Genomic DNA, 14,868 nt, shown 5'->3' on the forward strand with positions numbered 1-14,868 from the left:
GATATTGTTGAAGTGGGGCCTTTGCTGTGTTGCCCAGGCTGCCCTGGGATTCCTGGGCTGAGGCTTCCTCCTTCCTCAGCCTCCAGTGTGGCTGGGACTCTAAGCACATGTCACTGTGCCTGGAGCACAGAAAACTCCTATTGAAACAATATGTCGCATGTGGAATTTAGAGTGTTGCAATATGTGCATATCAGACTCCATATTTCATTGTCATTAAACTATCATTTATGTTTTCTGCCATTCCATCTATCAGATTCTGATACCAGTTTGCAAATATCCATTTTACGTATCCATTCATGCGTACCTACTTCAAATACTGTGACATGGTGAGCTGAAGTATGGATCTCTTATGGGAAATCCATCAAGTTAACTTTAGAGCTGTTTGTCGTGAACCATGCCAAGGTGAAGAAAATTCTCATTGACTCTTGGTTGGTCTCCTGGGATTCGGGCCTTTACAAGACGTCCATCACTTGGAGGCTTTGAATGCGCCCAGAGGTGCTGGGGCTCAGGAGCCATGGCCCTGGTTGCTGTGGACCTTCCCCAGGGGTCCTCACGTGTCAGCCCTGGGAATGGGGCTGGTGCCCTGGGGCGGTGCCGTGTCTGCTGGTTGTCCCTGTTGTGCCCAGGAGCTCAGGATGCTGGTCTCTGGGCTGGACTGACTGCCCGGGTCACCACACCTGCTCCTTTGCAGAGAGGCCCAGAGCCTGATCTAAGCTGTCCAAGGCCCAGGTCCTGGGGTGGGGTTCCCTGGGCAGAAGAGTCCCCGAGGCAGATCCGGGGGCACTGTCCCTGCTATCAGGAGAGAGACAGCTAATTGTCCTGTGGTCTGCATCCCACTGCCCAAGGTTGCAAACTGCTGGTGCCTCTTCTCATTGTGACAGGGACAAAGGCCATCACCCCTCTATCCAATCCCCCCCTTTGGAGCAGCAGGTCCCCAGCACTGTCCCCTCCGCAGCAGAGAGGACCTGCTCTCACTCCCCACCACCTTGAAGCCCAGGAGTCTGCTCCTGCCCTGCCCCTGCTCCCAGGAGGCCAGCTTAGGCTGCCACTGCCCAGGGCTGGGCTCCTGCACCCCAAGGGGCAGTGTTTCCTCTCTATGCACAAACTAGGCCCCCAAAAATGAGAAAAGAAGAAGAAGAAGAAGAAGGGGTGGGGGATCCCATGAAAACTGATGGGAAACCAGGGGAGAGGGAGGAGAGGGGGTGGGAAAGGAAGAACTGTGGGTGAAAGGGGTCAAATTTTCCCAGGTTCACACCTGAACATCCCACCTGCATTCCACACTGTGCCTATCCATAAAGCACTAATTAAAAACACCACAAATAAGCAGAAGAAAGGCAGGAGGGTTGAGGAGGGGAACAGGCAGAGGGAGGAGGGGGGAGGGGAGGGCGGGGGCTTCAACTGGAGCAAACCATCTCCCATGCCTGCATGACTGTGTCGAGATGAACCCCAACATCATGGGTGTCTTCAGTTAACTAAGAAATACCATAAAAGACATAGCAAATCAGCATCAAATCTCAGAAATATCATCATTCAACATAATATATTTTAGTCATTTTATGCAAGTTAAAGGAAAGATGGATCAACAGAAAGTAGTGAATTAGTTTAATATTTAATGAGTCACCCCTGTAATCCCAGTGGCTCTAGAGGGTGAGGCAGGAGGATCCCAGGTTTGAGGCCACCCTGGGAACTTAGAGAGAAGTCACAGGGCTGGGATGTGGCTCAGGTAGAGCACTGGCATACCCAAGTCGTTGTGCAGGGCTGAGGTCAGCCCCAGGTGGGGGAAGAGATGAAAGGACTGAAGCCCACTAAGGTCAAGAAGGACAGAGTGACCAGAGCTGAACCAAGGGGCACCAGGGGCGGGCTCCAGGTGTCTGGGGAACGTGATGGAAGGTGAAAATGACTCCCAGGACACGGTGGATGTGGGGCAGGCCCAGGTCATCCAGCCTCTACTAACGGGAATTGTTGATGCAGAGCACACAAGTAAGGAGTAGAGGATTCACGTTACTTCTACACGATCCTGTGTGAGTACTGACTCCATGTTCATGTGCTGGGACTGTGCCCAGGACAAGTTGCATAGACCCAGGAAAGGTGGGGAGATGTGATGAATGTGTGTGGGGGTGCTCATGGCCACAGTGGGCTTGCAGTGTCCACAGGGGGCTCTGTGAGGGGCCTAGCGGGCCCTTGGAGGGGCCTGTGCTGCACCCAGGTCTCACCTGACAGCTGCCCACCCCCGGCCCCTTTTTGGGGTGAGAGGAATCTTGTCACTTTGTTGTATAGGATGAGGCAGAAACGTTGCAGGGTGTGAAGGTCCTGTGACCACATCCTGCTCATGGCTCAGCTCCTGCATCCTGGCCCCAATGTGGCCCCAATTCACCAACCTCCTGTCCCTGCTGTGCCCTGGAGGGGAAGGCAGCAGAGCACATGGTGGAAAGTCCCTCCTGAAGACATTGGTCCTCCAGAGCCCAGGCTGGAGGAGGGAGCCCTGGGAAGCTGAGGTCATGCACTGAGGAGCTCAGGGTGACCTGCCATGGCCAACACTAGGGACAGGCAGAGCCCTGCAGGGGGAGTCCACATGGGGATGGTTCATCTCTGTGTGGTTGTCCCACAAGGATTCCTTCTGGGCCACATGATCTAGGGACACACGAGGATCCTCCCAGGCCCAGGTTGTGGTTTGGCCAACACAAGTGCTTTCCCAGGGAACTGCTCAGCCAGAGGAGATGGACGACCTTCCTGCTCTGGCCAGAATCTCCGCCTCTTCCCAGGGCAGCAGCAAAGAGCACTTGGAGTGTGGGATGGACCTGGGCTAGACGTCCACGTCCCTTCCTGGCTCCCTGGTTGCACAGATGTATCCACTGCTCCTGGAGCTGGGGGTGCATCTTGGAATAGAGAGAGTGGCTGGGGGGGTTGAGGGCTGGGGACTCAGGAGCCAGCACACGCTGCAGGCCACTGTGGTCCCCTCACACAGCCACCAGCACAGGTGCTCAGGGGTGTGCTGATGACAGACGCACCAGGTCCTCCAGGATGGCCACCAAGCTGTCTCCCTCAGTGGACATGGGGTAGCTGGTCTCCCTGGCACTGTCCTCTGTGCTAACTGTCACTGGTGTCCCATCAAACCCAGGTCCAAAGGGGCCAGGACGGGGTCATAGAGCTAATGGGGTGAATGGTGCAGAGGTGAGGTCCACTTCCCCAGGCTGACCTGTGGGGGTTGAGGACCATGGTGGACACCAGGACCCCTGCCCATTCCTTAACTGGCTGCCCACCCTACTGCTCCTCAGGCCCAGGGCTGCTGACCTTCAGGAGATGGCCGAGAGGTGATGTGGTAGGATGGGGCATTAGAGGGGACCCTGGGGAGGTGGAGGTGGCCTGGCATTGGTGGGGTAGTTGCTGGATCTAATGGGGAGAGGGCTGAGTGACCTCACCAATACCCTGCCTTATTCTGGTCTTGATGGGAGGACCAGGAGAACACACCAAGGCCTCTCTGCATTTTGCACCCCACAGATCTGCTCTAAGACCCAGAGCCCAGGGAGGACCCCATGATGGACAGGAGGTGAGACCTGCAGCTTGGCCCTTACCTCAGCTGCCACCCTAGTCCTGCCGCTGCCCCCACTGTGACCACACAGAGCTGCCCAAGAAGGACCTGGATCCAGCCCTGGGAGGATTCCGGGATTCTCTGTCTCCTCCAGGAACCATTGGGGGCCTCTGAGGAGACAACAGCAGAGTGAATACTTATAGGACGACCTTGACACCTGGGGGTCCCAGCAGGTGCCTTGTCCCAGAGACTAGGAGGCTGAGGCAGGAGGACCACAAGTTCAAGGCCAGCCTGGCACTGTAGCAAGACCTGTCTCCAAATTGAAAATAAGCAGCCTGGGGTGTAACTCCAGGGTAAAGAGACGTCCAGGGTCCCTTAGCAGAGAGCCAGCTACTCCAGCCTCCACTGAGAGGTGCAGACAGGGCGGGGCGTGTTCCCCTGGGCACCACCCATCTGGCCTGCTCCTCATTATCCTGCGGCTCTCTCTAAACCTACTGAGGGCTCTGGAAGTCTGAGGCGTAAACTCAGACAATCCTCAAATTCTTCAGTAAACTTTCCTCTTCTTGTTTGGTACCAGGCATTGCACCCAGGGGTGGTTGAACACTGAGCACACCCCAGCCCTCCTTTGTGTCTTACCTAGAGACAAGGAATCACTAGCCAGCTCAGGGCCTTGCTGAGTTGCTGGAGGGTGGCTTTGAAGGTGTCATCCTCCTGCCTCAGCCTCCGAGCTGCTGGGGTTACAGGAGTGCCCCAGTTCCTGGCCTTCAGTATTCCACATCCGCGCCCTCCCACAGGGCTCCCTGTGAACACGTTGGCCACGTGGACTAAAATTAGGGAGGACTCACTACCTGGAGGTAATTCAGCTCCTTGGCCCCCTGAGGCCAAGAGAAGACTCTGAAGCCTTCTGTGGCTGCAGCCTGTCCAGCAAGGCAGGGAGACTGGCCATCCCAGGTCATGGTGCTGGGCCAGACACCGTCTCCTTGCCCATGACCTAGGTCTCCTGCAGGAGGCTCCAGGGGGTGACAGTGTCCACCTCCATGGCAAGATGACGTGGTCTTCTGGGAGGTGGTGAGGAGCAGAGGCCCTCCTGGATCCTCCCCTGGCCACCCTCTGCAGCTACATGCCCCAGCGACGTCCCCCACGCTGTGTCCTCCCATGCCCACGCGTCTCAGCCCACGTTCCCTGGGGAAGCGCACATCTCCCTCACACAGGGGTGGTTGACTCAAGTGTGGCCTGGGGCCTGGCCTGGCTGGGCAGCATTCAGGTCAGTATGGAAGGGCCTCAGGGTCAGGGGGACCTCAGCTCCGGCTGAGATGTCTCCAAGGGTGGAATCCCCCTGAGCCCTGCCCTGGGGGTACCAGAGACAGGTCAGGGAGGGGCCGTCCCCATCCGGTGGGAGCACAGCTCTGGGGACCGGGGGCCAGCAGCAGCCCCTGCTTACCACTTCCGTGCTGTCTGACCTGCAGGGCCTGCACTCTCCTCTCTGGACGCTGGAGTCTTCAGAGCAGGCAGCATGAGGTCCACCCTGCCTGTCCTCCTGTGCCTCGGTCAGTGTTGGTGGAGGGAGGGACACAGGCTGGTGGAGAGGGTCCCAGGTGCCAGTTCACAGGGAACTCTCAGGTCTCAGTCTCATATGGCACCAAATGGCTGCTGTGACCACAAGGAACAATAGTCCTCCCAACACTGAGATGCCAGCTCCTCACGGGGACCTCTCTTCCAGGGCTGAGTCTGCAACAGAGCCCCCGGGGGTCTTCAGGTGAGTGCCCTGCTAGCCTCCCACGTCCTGCCCAGGCTCAGCCCCTGGGGTCTCGGGAGAGAAGAGAGCAGCCTGGGCCGAGGGTGGTGACAAGGTCGGGCTCTGGGACCTGGGTCAGTGATGTGCCACCATCCAGCATCTGATTTCCTTGCAGGGACCCTCCCCAAGCCCACCCTCTGGGCTGACCCAGGCCCTGTCATCTACCAGGGGAGGGCAGTGACCATCTCTTGTCAGGGGACACAGATGGCCCAGAAGTACTGTCTCATTAAAGAAAGAAGCTTGAGGTCCACATGCAAAGGTGCTTGGCTGGACCCAGAGAAAAAGGCCAAGTTCCCCATCCCGTCCATGACTGAGCACCATGCAGGGAGATATCAATGCCTCTATCTCAGCCCTGCTGGGTGGTCAGAGCCCAGTGACCCCCTGGAGCTGGTGGTGACAGGTGAGAGGACACTCAGGGGTCCCAGCCCCAGGCTCTGCCCTCAGGGAGGGGGTCTGCTCCCAGGGGTCCCTCTCACAGCCCAGCTGGGGTGGTGTGGGAGGAGGGAGCCATGAACACCTGCCTCCTTCTCTCCCAGGATCCTACAGCAAACCCAGGCTCTCAGCCCTGTCCAGCCCTGTGGTGACCTCAGGAGGGAACGTGACCCTCCAGTGTGGCTCTGGGCAGGGATATGACAGGTTTGTTCTCACCAAGGAAGGAGGACACCACCTCACCTGGACCCTGGACTCACAGCGACACCCCAGTGGGCAGGTCCAGGCCCAGTTCCCAGTGGGGCCTGTTAACCCCACCCACAGGTGGACATTCACATGCTATGGCTATTACAGGAGCAAACCCCAGGTGTGGTCAGGACCCAGTGACCCACTAGAGCTCCTGGTCTCAGGTGAGGAAATCCTATTTTTCCCTCAATCATTTCCTGAGGCTGTGACATTGTAGGCAGAGACCCCAGGTGAGACAGGGTGACCTGTGGGCAGGACAGGGGGAGGCAGGGGTTGGCAGGATCCAGCCCTCAGCCCAGGCTCCTCTTCCTCCAGGGGTGTCCAGGAAGCCCTCCCTCCGGACCCAGCAGGGCCCTGTCCTGGCCCCTGGAGAGACCCTGACCCTCCAGTGTCACTCAGACGTCACCTATGACAGATTCACTCTGTCCAAGGAGGGGGCACAGGACCTCCCCCAGCGCCCTGCCCGGCAGCCCCAGGCTGGGCTCTCTCAGGCTGACTTCCTGCTGGGCCCTGTGAGCAGCTCCCACGGGGGTCGGTACAGGTGCTACGGTGGACACAGCCTCTCCTCTGAGTGGTCAGCCCCCAGTGACCCCCTGGACATCCTGGTCTCAGGTGAGGAGCCCAGAGGGTGCAGTCAGGGACCCAGACCCTGCACAGTCCTGTTGGGGAGCCCCAGGAGGTGATGGCCAGGGTGAGGTGGGGTCTCAGGAGGGAGAGAGACAGGGAGGGGAGGAGAGGACAGAGACAGGGGACACAGGGACAGGAAGGATCAGAGACAATGAGACAGACAGAGAGCACAGGGTCCTCAGAGAGAGGCCCTGGGGAGGTCTCAGCTCAGAACAGGCTGGGGCCACCCTCACCCTCCTTCCTCTCTCTAGGACAGCTCCCTGTCACACCCTCCCTCTCAGTGCAGCCTGGTCCCACAGTGTCCTCAGGGGAGAACGTGACCCTGCTGTGTCAGTCACAGATCAAGATGGACACTTTCCTCCTGTGCAAGGAGGGGGCAGCTGATCCCCCCCTGCGTCTGAGAGCAGAGTACCGAGCCCCATGGTACCAGGCAGAGTTCTCCATGAGAGCTGTGACCTCAGCCCTCGGGGGGACCTACAGGTGCTATGGCTCTCACAGCTCATCCCCCTACCTGCTGTCACGGCCCAGTGCCCCCCTGGACCTGGAGGTCTCAGGTGAGTGACCCTGACCCCATCCTCTGTGAGCTCCAAGGGTCACTCAGGGTACTGCCCAGGACAGCTCTGGGTGGGATGGGAGGGAGGGGCCCTAGGGAGGGTCGCCCAGTGGGACTCACCCTCAGAGAGGAGGGGCCAACGGGGTCCTCCAGCCTGTGCACCCACCCACCAATGGAATCAGGAAGGTGCAAGTGGGCACAGGGGGGTCCTGGGGAGGCCAGGCAGGTAGGAGGATGGGCAGAGACAGTCCCCAGGGGCAGCCTGCACCCCTCACCCTCCTGTTCTCCTCATTCCCAGGACCCTCTGGGGGACCCAGCTCACCACCCTCAGGACCCAGGTCAACAGCTGGTGAGTCTCAGGGGCCTCTGTGCAGACAGTGACCTGCATCTTGGGCAACCAACAGTCACTCTGAGCTACAAAGTCCAGTTACAAACTCAGCTAAGCTGTGTCCAGGGCACTGCAGAGAGTGGTCAGGGATCTCAGGCCCCGGGGCTCAGGGCTGGGAGGCATGAGGGTGAGGTCCAGGCAGAGGTGACTCTGGGCCCAGCCTGGGGAGGAGCAGCCAGCTGAAGTGGGGGCAGGCAGCCCAGCCCTCACCTCCCACCCACCCCAGGAGGCCCTGAGGACCAGCCCCTCTCCCCCAGGGACCCAGGACCCCAGAGTGGTGAGTGAGGGGCTCTGGTGGGAGGTGGGTCCAGGGCAGGGGCTGAGCTGAGGGGGAGCAGCCCCCTCTGGAGATGCTGACGGGGACCAGCCCCTCCCCTCTGGGCCTCAGTTTCTCCCAGGGCAGAGGAGAGGCCTGGCCCTGACCTTCAAGTGCCTCTCAGGCTGACCTTGGCTGTGCCCTGCTGGGAGAGGGGCCTCCAGGGAAGCCTCCAGGACCTGAATCTGCAGGGCCCTGTCCCCTGTGTGCAGTGACAGTGACACTGAGCAGGGGAGGGCTCAGGGCCATCGGGTGTCAGGTCTTTCCCTCCAGCTCAGGGCTGAGCTCTGGTGGAGAGAAGGAGACTGGGAGTCAGACTCCCCCAGTTCAGGCCCCGCTCTGCTGCTTCCTGCTGGGTGACTGGGCAGGGGACCCCCCTGAGCCTCAGTTTCCTCATCTGTGCCTGGGGGTGGGTGGCAGTGCCATGATGCCTGAGTGACAGGGCTGGAGGTGACAGGTGGAAAGACCAGCAGGGCTGGCACACAGTAGGTGCTCAGGTAAGCAGCGTGGCTCCCCGTTCACACCCGTGCCCAGGACTGGGAAGGAGTCTGAAGATTCTGGTGGGGGTCTCGGTTCCCCTCCTCCTGCTGCTCCTCTTGCTCCTCCTGGGACACCAGTGTCGGGGACAATGCAGGAAGGCAGGTGAGTGGGGAGGGGGAGACGTGGTGGCGTCCCAGGGGAATTAGCCAGTTGTGCTCAGGGCACACAGGATGGGAAGCCTGGTTGTCACCTGACCAGCAGGACCACCCAGGAGACCCAGCAAGAGCCCCTGTGGGCCTCACAGGTCTGCCTTCTTCTCGTCACACAGGGCTCAGCACTGCTGTCACCTCCCCAGAGGCCACCCAAGGCCACCAGGTGACCAGTCCTCACCTCCGCCCTCCTCTCTCTGCCCACTGCCCTCCTCTCTCCTCCCAGCTGATTGTGCTGATGGGCTCTGGTCGGCCTCCTGCCCTGAGGCCTGGGCGCTGGCCTCTCTCCTCTGCCTCCTCCCCCTGCTGAGCTCACTGCCCCTGCTCCTGGGTAGGAGGTGGACCTGGCCACAGCCCTGCCCTGCACTGGCCCCCTCCCAGCCACACAGATGGCCAACTCCTGGGGGTTTGCTGTTGGCAAGGCTCTACTGGGGGCTTGGGGACAGCAGCAGCAAACACAGTCTGGTGCTCAGACACAGGACAGCCCCAGGACAGACAGACGGGGCAAGGCAGACAGGCGTGGGGAGACCAGGCAGGGCGACGGCTCTGAACGCAGGACAGAGCCAGGACAGACAGACGGGGCAGGGGCAGACAGCAGTGGGGAGACCAGGCAGGGCGACGGCTCTGAACGCAGGACAGAGCCAGGTGGGACGGAGGGCCATGGGCAGGAGCAGGAGGGTTAACTGGATATTCAAGGAGGGTTCCCTGGGGAGGACCTGGACAGAGCCCTCACCACAGGGACAGGCCTGAGAGCATCTCAGGAAGATGGTCCTGCCAAGGGAGCAGCAGTGGGAGGCCAGTGGGCACAGGCTGACCTGTCCAGCAGCACGAGTCCAGGAGGCTACAGGTGATGCATGAGGAGCAGGTGTGACAGGTGGCAGGACAGAGGTGGGCAGGGCTCAGTCCTGCAGGTCCCTTGCTCTGGCAGAGCCTGAGAAGCCCCTGGAAGTTCTGCTGGGCATGGAGAGCTGACTGCTGGCTGCAGGTCCCTCCAGCTCCCTGTGGGAGGTGAGGGGCACAGCCAGAGTGGACTCAGGAATCGCCTGCCTCTGTCCCCTCCACAGAGCCCTGCAGATGAAGACCCCTGGGGTGTCACCTATGCTGAGGTGTCACACTCTAGACAGGGGCGAGGAGGAATGTCACCTTTGTCACCTGAGTCAGGGCCACTCCTGGTCATGAAGAACTCATCAGCGGGAGAGGACAGCCTGCAGGAATGCCAGGTGGGTCCTGTCCCCTCCAGGCCCCAGGCTCCCCAGCCACCAGCCTCACTTGTCACCACTCTGTCCTCACTCCAGGTGGCTGCATCTGAATCCTCCCAAGTTGTGACCTACGCCCAGCTGAAGGACCTCAAGCTCAGACAGGACACAGCCAGTCCTCCTTCCTCCAATGGATTGGAGCCTCCCACTGAGCCCAGCGTCTACACCACCCTGGCCTTCCACTAGCCCAGGACACCACTGAGACCCCACCCTGCAAGACAGGGACATGGGGACCCCAGCAGGCACTAGACAGCCCATGGACACACAGCTGGGAGTCACGGCCAGCCTAGGGCCTGACATGCAGGGCCAGGAGCATCTGAGACCTGCTGGAAGTCACCTGATTCCCAGTCACAGTAACTGGTACCAGTCCCTGTGCCACGTTTAGACACTTCATTCTCTAAATAACCAAAGGGCAAGAGGAAAAAATCACAAGCCAAATGTGCCAATGTGTGAAGGGAAAACTGTCAAAGTCATGATGGGCAAGAAAACAAAGCACCTATAGATCAAAAAAACTTTCAATAAAACTTAAGGACAGGACAGTGCCCTGGTTCTCACGCTCTGTCCCTGAGAGTATAGGTGAGCTCAGCCACGGGGATTCAGTGTGCAACTCCTCACCCTCCCACTGCCCCACCCCACAGAACACAAAAGTCTGCAGACACATGGCCACGTGCAGCATGTGGGCAAGCACTTTGCACATGAGCAAAGTTATGGAGCAACCCTGGGTGTCCATCTACAGATGAATGGAACAGAACACTATGGAGTCTGTACAGGGCAGGTTACTCACCATATCAACATGACATCATGCCGTTTGCAGGAAAGTGGATGGATGGGAAGAGCATCCCATTAAGTGATAAAAGACTCAGAATAACAAGTGCACGTTCTCACTCAAATTAGGAAGGTAGAGGGGAAAAGGGGGGAAAATCACATCAAAAATGACTAAGGGAGGTGCACGCATCTGTGATTCCAGAGGCCCAGGAAGATCGCAGTTGAGAGTCAGCCTCCACCACTTAGTGAGGCCCTAGAAACTTAGCAGGACCCTGTGTCTGAATAAAAACTGAAAAGTGCTGGGGACGTGGCTCAGTGGTGAAGCACCTGGGTTCAGTTCCTGTTACCACACAAACCTACACCTAGACACCCCCCCACACATACACACACACACCCTAGAGCAAGGGAGCCCCGTGAGGTGGAGGACAGGATGGGGAACGGGGGAGAAGGGGAGGTGGTCACCCAACCAGGGGTCTCCTGGGCATGTCCTGACCAACTCACCACACTGCACACCTGATGGGCACCCAGTTACAGAAAGAAAAGGAGGATGGGAAATCAATGAATTAAGTTGGCACCACCCAACAGAGCCAGGGAGTCTTTGAGAAAGGCAGAAAGAAGGAAATAAGAACCATATCAAACAATGATAATTTGGGGAAATACCTAAACAACATAAATGTACAAAATTGGCCCTTCAAAGCCCAGTGACTGCAGGTCCCTTACAACAGGGGCCAAGGGCACCACAACACGCAGGGAACACGGAGCAGCAGCCTTCCAGCGGCTCAGGGCGCCCAGGGCCAGGCTGCAGCCAGGACCCACCTGACATGTTGCAGCAGGGAGAGGACAGAAGGACCTCAGCCTGGACCTCAGCGTGGACCTCAGCTGGGACCTTAGATGGCAGCTGCTGCTGGACACACAGGGGACCCTACCCTGCAGGAGATGTCCAGGAGCAGCACAGGGTCCCATGGACAGGGTGGAGCAGTATAGCATGAACCACAGCCACTTGCCCCAGGAGAAGGGCTTCACGCCTTTCATGCAGGTCCTGCACCCTTGTCCAGGAGGGCAGCTGTCCACATGTCAGGAAAAGACACACAGGACGCAGGTCATTGGGAAGAGCAGGGGCTGTGTTCCACGTCCCCTCTGGGAGCTGCTCCTGGGCTGCACCAGGTCCCCACACCCTGGCTGGCTGCAGACACGCAGGAGGCTCTGGCCTGTGTGCTGGTGTTCACTCAGCTCTAGGGGCCAGAGGACGGCCACTGTCACTGGGTGGAAATCAGGGGCAGCCGGACCTGCCCCTCCTGGCTGCTCCCTCCCAGGTTCAGTGCTGGAGATGCAGCCTGCCTGCTCCTCAGGCCCCTCAGCCACGGGGTGACACAGGGCTCTTTGACATTTTGTAACCGACACACGATGAGTCCAGCTCTCTGGGGGACACTGGGAGGGTCCAGGCAGGCTCACCCTGAGAGTGATGAATCAGGTGTGGGGTCACCTGGGGCAGACCCTCCCCTGCTCTGTACACCCTCACGATCTGCCCCCTGTGCTGAGTCTGGGGACATTGTTGTCGGCTCCGGCTGCCCTGCTGGGCAGTGGGACAGCACCCCCTCCTGCTCTGTCCAGCCGGCACTGTAGGATCCTCAAATGTCCCTGGACTCCCTTTGCCCCATAGTATGTCCCCTCTGTGTCCTCTGTACAGTCACATCGGCCCACCCTGAAGTCAGAGGCACACTAAGGGTGGCCTTTAGAGCAGCGTGTGGCCCATGAAGTGAGGGGCTCCAACCCAGCCACAGGCCCTGGACCCTCTGTGGCTGCCACTAGAGCAGAGAGCAGACGTGACCAGGTGGCGTCCTGCTCATGGTCACTGTGAGGCTCACTGTCTCCCCAGGTTGACAGGATCCCGTCCTGAGAAAGGGTCATCCAGACCAAGGAAGCCAGCTGTGGAGGTGCAGCACGGACCCCCCATGTCACTGCAGCCATGGGGACAGGCCACCCTACATGACTCCACCCACTACCTGTGCACTCGACACCACAGACGGGCACTGGACTAAAGCATCCCCAGCACCATCAGCAGGGACAGCGCTGGCCCTGCTGTCACCTCCCTGCTGGAACCCTGCTGTGCCACTGAGTGCCTCACACACCCGCCAGGCTGGCACCTGGGTGACCCTGTGTGACAGCCCGCTGCGGTCCTGGGCAGGGTGAGCACCTGCTCCTTCTCTGCTGCGTGGGGTCCTCCAGGAGAGGCCACAGACCCTCAGGCAGTGGCTTTGGCAGAGAGACCAGCACATGGGTCACAGGAAGACTGGGTGTCCCTAGAACGCAGGGCGATGGCCGTCCCTACAGACTGCAGAGTCATGGAACCAGGGTCCATGTGGTCATGGGCAGGGTGGGCGGGAACACTGCTGCCGACTCCAGCGGGCTCAGTGACCGCCCCCACAGTTCTGATGGAGTTTAAAACAAGGAACTGGACAGGTCCACCCCCAGGGGAAAGTCGCCGTCCACAGGTAGATGTCACTCACGACAATCTTTGGGGCGACATCTGGTTGCTCTTGTGTGGGTCGAGGCCACCTGCCACCTTCCACCTGGACTTTGAGACTGCACAGGCCTGAGGGACCTGGGGGACAGGGACAGCGTCCTTGCTCCATGGAGCCCCAGGTCCCCTGGGCCTGCTCTTGCTCTGAGGCAGCTCTTCCCAGCTCCCCTCCAGGAGGCCTTCCCCGGGTTCCAGGTGTGTCCAAAAGGACAGACCTCATCTCACCCTTTACCTAAACAAGAGGACGCCATCTGCTCTCAACCGTCCATCGTCACCACTTGCAGGAGACCCACAGGAACCTGGGCCTCAGGGACCCCGTGGTCCCCCTGTGGATGTACCTGGACCAACACCGCAGGATGAGCCTCTGCCACACACGCTTGGGACAGGCCAGCTGGCTCTGGGATGGTGCCTTGAGGTCAAGGTTGGCACACAGCTCAGGGGACAGGAGCCCTGGGGCCTCAGACCCAGGCAGCGGGCATCCAGGCCCAGGCCCCTGCCCAGGAGCCTCTGTGGGTCTCCACACTAAGGTGGGAGGGGAGAGAGTCCAAGGTGAGGCTCACCTGATGGTGCTGCTGTGTCAGCCTGGGGTCTGTTCTGGCCACATCCTCCCTGGGGACAGTCGGAATCCCCTGGGGGGGTCACTGAGTCCTGCAGGTCCAGGGGAGGAGCCCAGTGGCTGGAAGAGGGGAGATGACAAGGCCACTCTGCCCCAGGGGGTGCAGGAAACAGGGCCCCAGTTAGCCCAGGGGAGACCAGGGAACAGCAGAGGAGTGAGGACAGGGAGGAGAGGAGAGGAGGGTGGAGAGGGAGGGGAGGGGGGGAGGAGGGAGGGCAGCAGGGGGGGAGGGGAGGGGAGGGAGGGAGGGAGGGGAAGGAGGGGAGGGAGGGAGGGGAGGGGAGGGAGGGCAACAGGGGGGGAGGGGAGGGGAGGGAGGGAGGGAAGGGAGGGAGGGAGGGAGAGGAGGTGGGGGTGGGGAGGGAGGGGAGGGAGGGGAGGGAGGGGAGGGTGGGGAGGGAGGGGAGGGGAGGGGGGAGGGAGGGAGGGGACGAAAATGAAGGCTGGTCACTGACACCCAATTTCTCATAGGCGGTGGGATGGGATAAGGGACAGTCACACCAGGCCCTTCTGACACTACCAGGTTGAAAAACTGAAAGGAATATTTAAATACAGGCAAATCCCAGACCAAACACTCAGACTGAGTCAGAAGGTGACCTTGTTAAGGAATGACAGTGAATTCTGCCATGAGCTGACCCCTCTGCTCTCACAGGGAGGGGACCCCAGGCCACAGCTGAAATAGGGGAAGAGCAGCTTCACCAGAACTCAGGCCACTAGTCACAGCCCTGCCCAGTAGCTTAGGACAGAGCCCCAGGACCAAGAAGGGACTTCAGAGGGGGGTACAGGACACAGAGGAGGCAGGACACCCACAGAGGACGGTCTCCAGGGAGAGGGGAGGGGGTGCTGCTGCCTGAGAACAAGAAAGAAGAGCTCCCACAGGACCTGCTCAGCAGAGAGGCCCACACTAGACCAGGAGCCCCAGGTCCTTCCCTGGCCCCTGCGTCCCTCTGTCCCCCACACGAGCTCCAGCTGGCTCACAGCCAGGGGCTCAGGGTCTGCTGCTCTGCGCCCACCTGCAGAGGAACCTGCACCTTCCCAGAGCACCTCCAGGGCTGGGAGACGACTGGCCAGCAAGGACCAGAACCCTGTGCCCAGGACGGGCTGAGGGAGCCCCAGGGAGGCCCTGGGAAGAGGACCA

At 60.0% G+C, this 14,868-nt stretch overlaps 1 protein-coding gene across 1 annotated transcript; it reads left to right on the plus strand.

Annotated features, from left to right (window-relative positions):
• The first annotated feature begins 5,611 nt into the window (after positions 1 to 5,611).
• On the plus strand, positions 5,612 to 10,014 carry LOC143638194 (leukocyte immunoglobulin-like receptor subfamily B member 3). The gene is made up of 9 exons (XM_077105881.1): positions 5,612 to 5,724; positions 5,861 to 6,163; positions 6,315 to 6,611; positions 6,878 to 7,180; positions 7,478 to 7,528; positions 7,794 to 7,844; positions 8,418 to 8,525; positions 8,692 to 8,738; positions 9,868 to 10,014. The coding sequence occupies exons 1-9, from the start codon at positions 5,631 to 5,633 to the stop codon at positions 10,012 to 10,014; spliced, it is 1,401 nt and encodes a 466-aa protein (XP_076961996.1). The 5' UTR covers positions 5,612 to 5,630.
• The last annotated feature ends 4,854 nt before the right edge of the window (positions 10,015 to 14,868 follow it).

Source organism: Callospermophilus lateralis, chromosome 18 (assembly GCF_048772815.1).
Source record: "Callospermophilus lateralis isolate mCalLat2 chromosome 18, mCalLat2.hap1, whole genome shotgun sequence".
Classification (NCBI taxonomy): domain Eukaryota; kingdom Metazoa; phylum Chordata; class Mammalia; order Rodentia; family Sciuridae; genus Callospermophilus; species Callospermophilus lateralis.

Coding starts and splice junctions, on each gene's coding strand:
- LOC143638194 (XM_077105881.1), top strand. CDS start 5,631: ATGACTGAGCACCATGCAGGGAGATATCAATGCCTCTATCTCAGCCCT. Junction 6,164..6,314: donor ACTAGAGCTCCTGGTCTCAG/GTGAGGAAATCC, acceptor CTCTTCCTCCAG/GGGTGTCCAGGAAGCCCTCC. Junction 7,529..7,793: donor AGGACCCAGGTCAACAGCTG/GTGAGTCTCAGG, acceptor CACCCACCCCAG/GAGGCCCTGAGGACCAGCCC.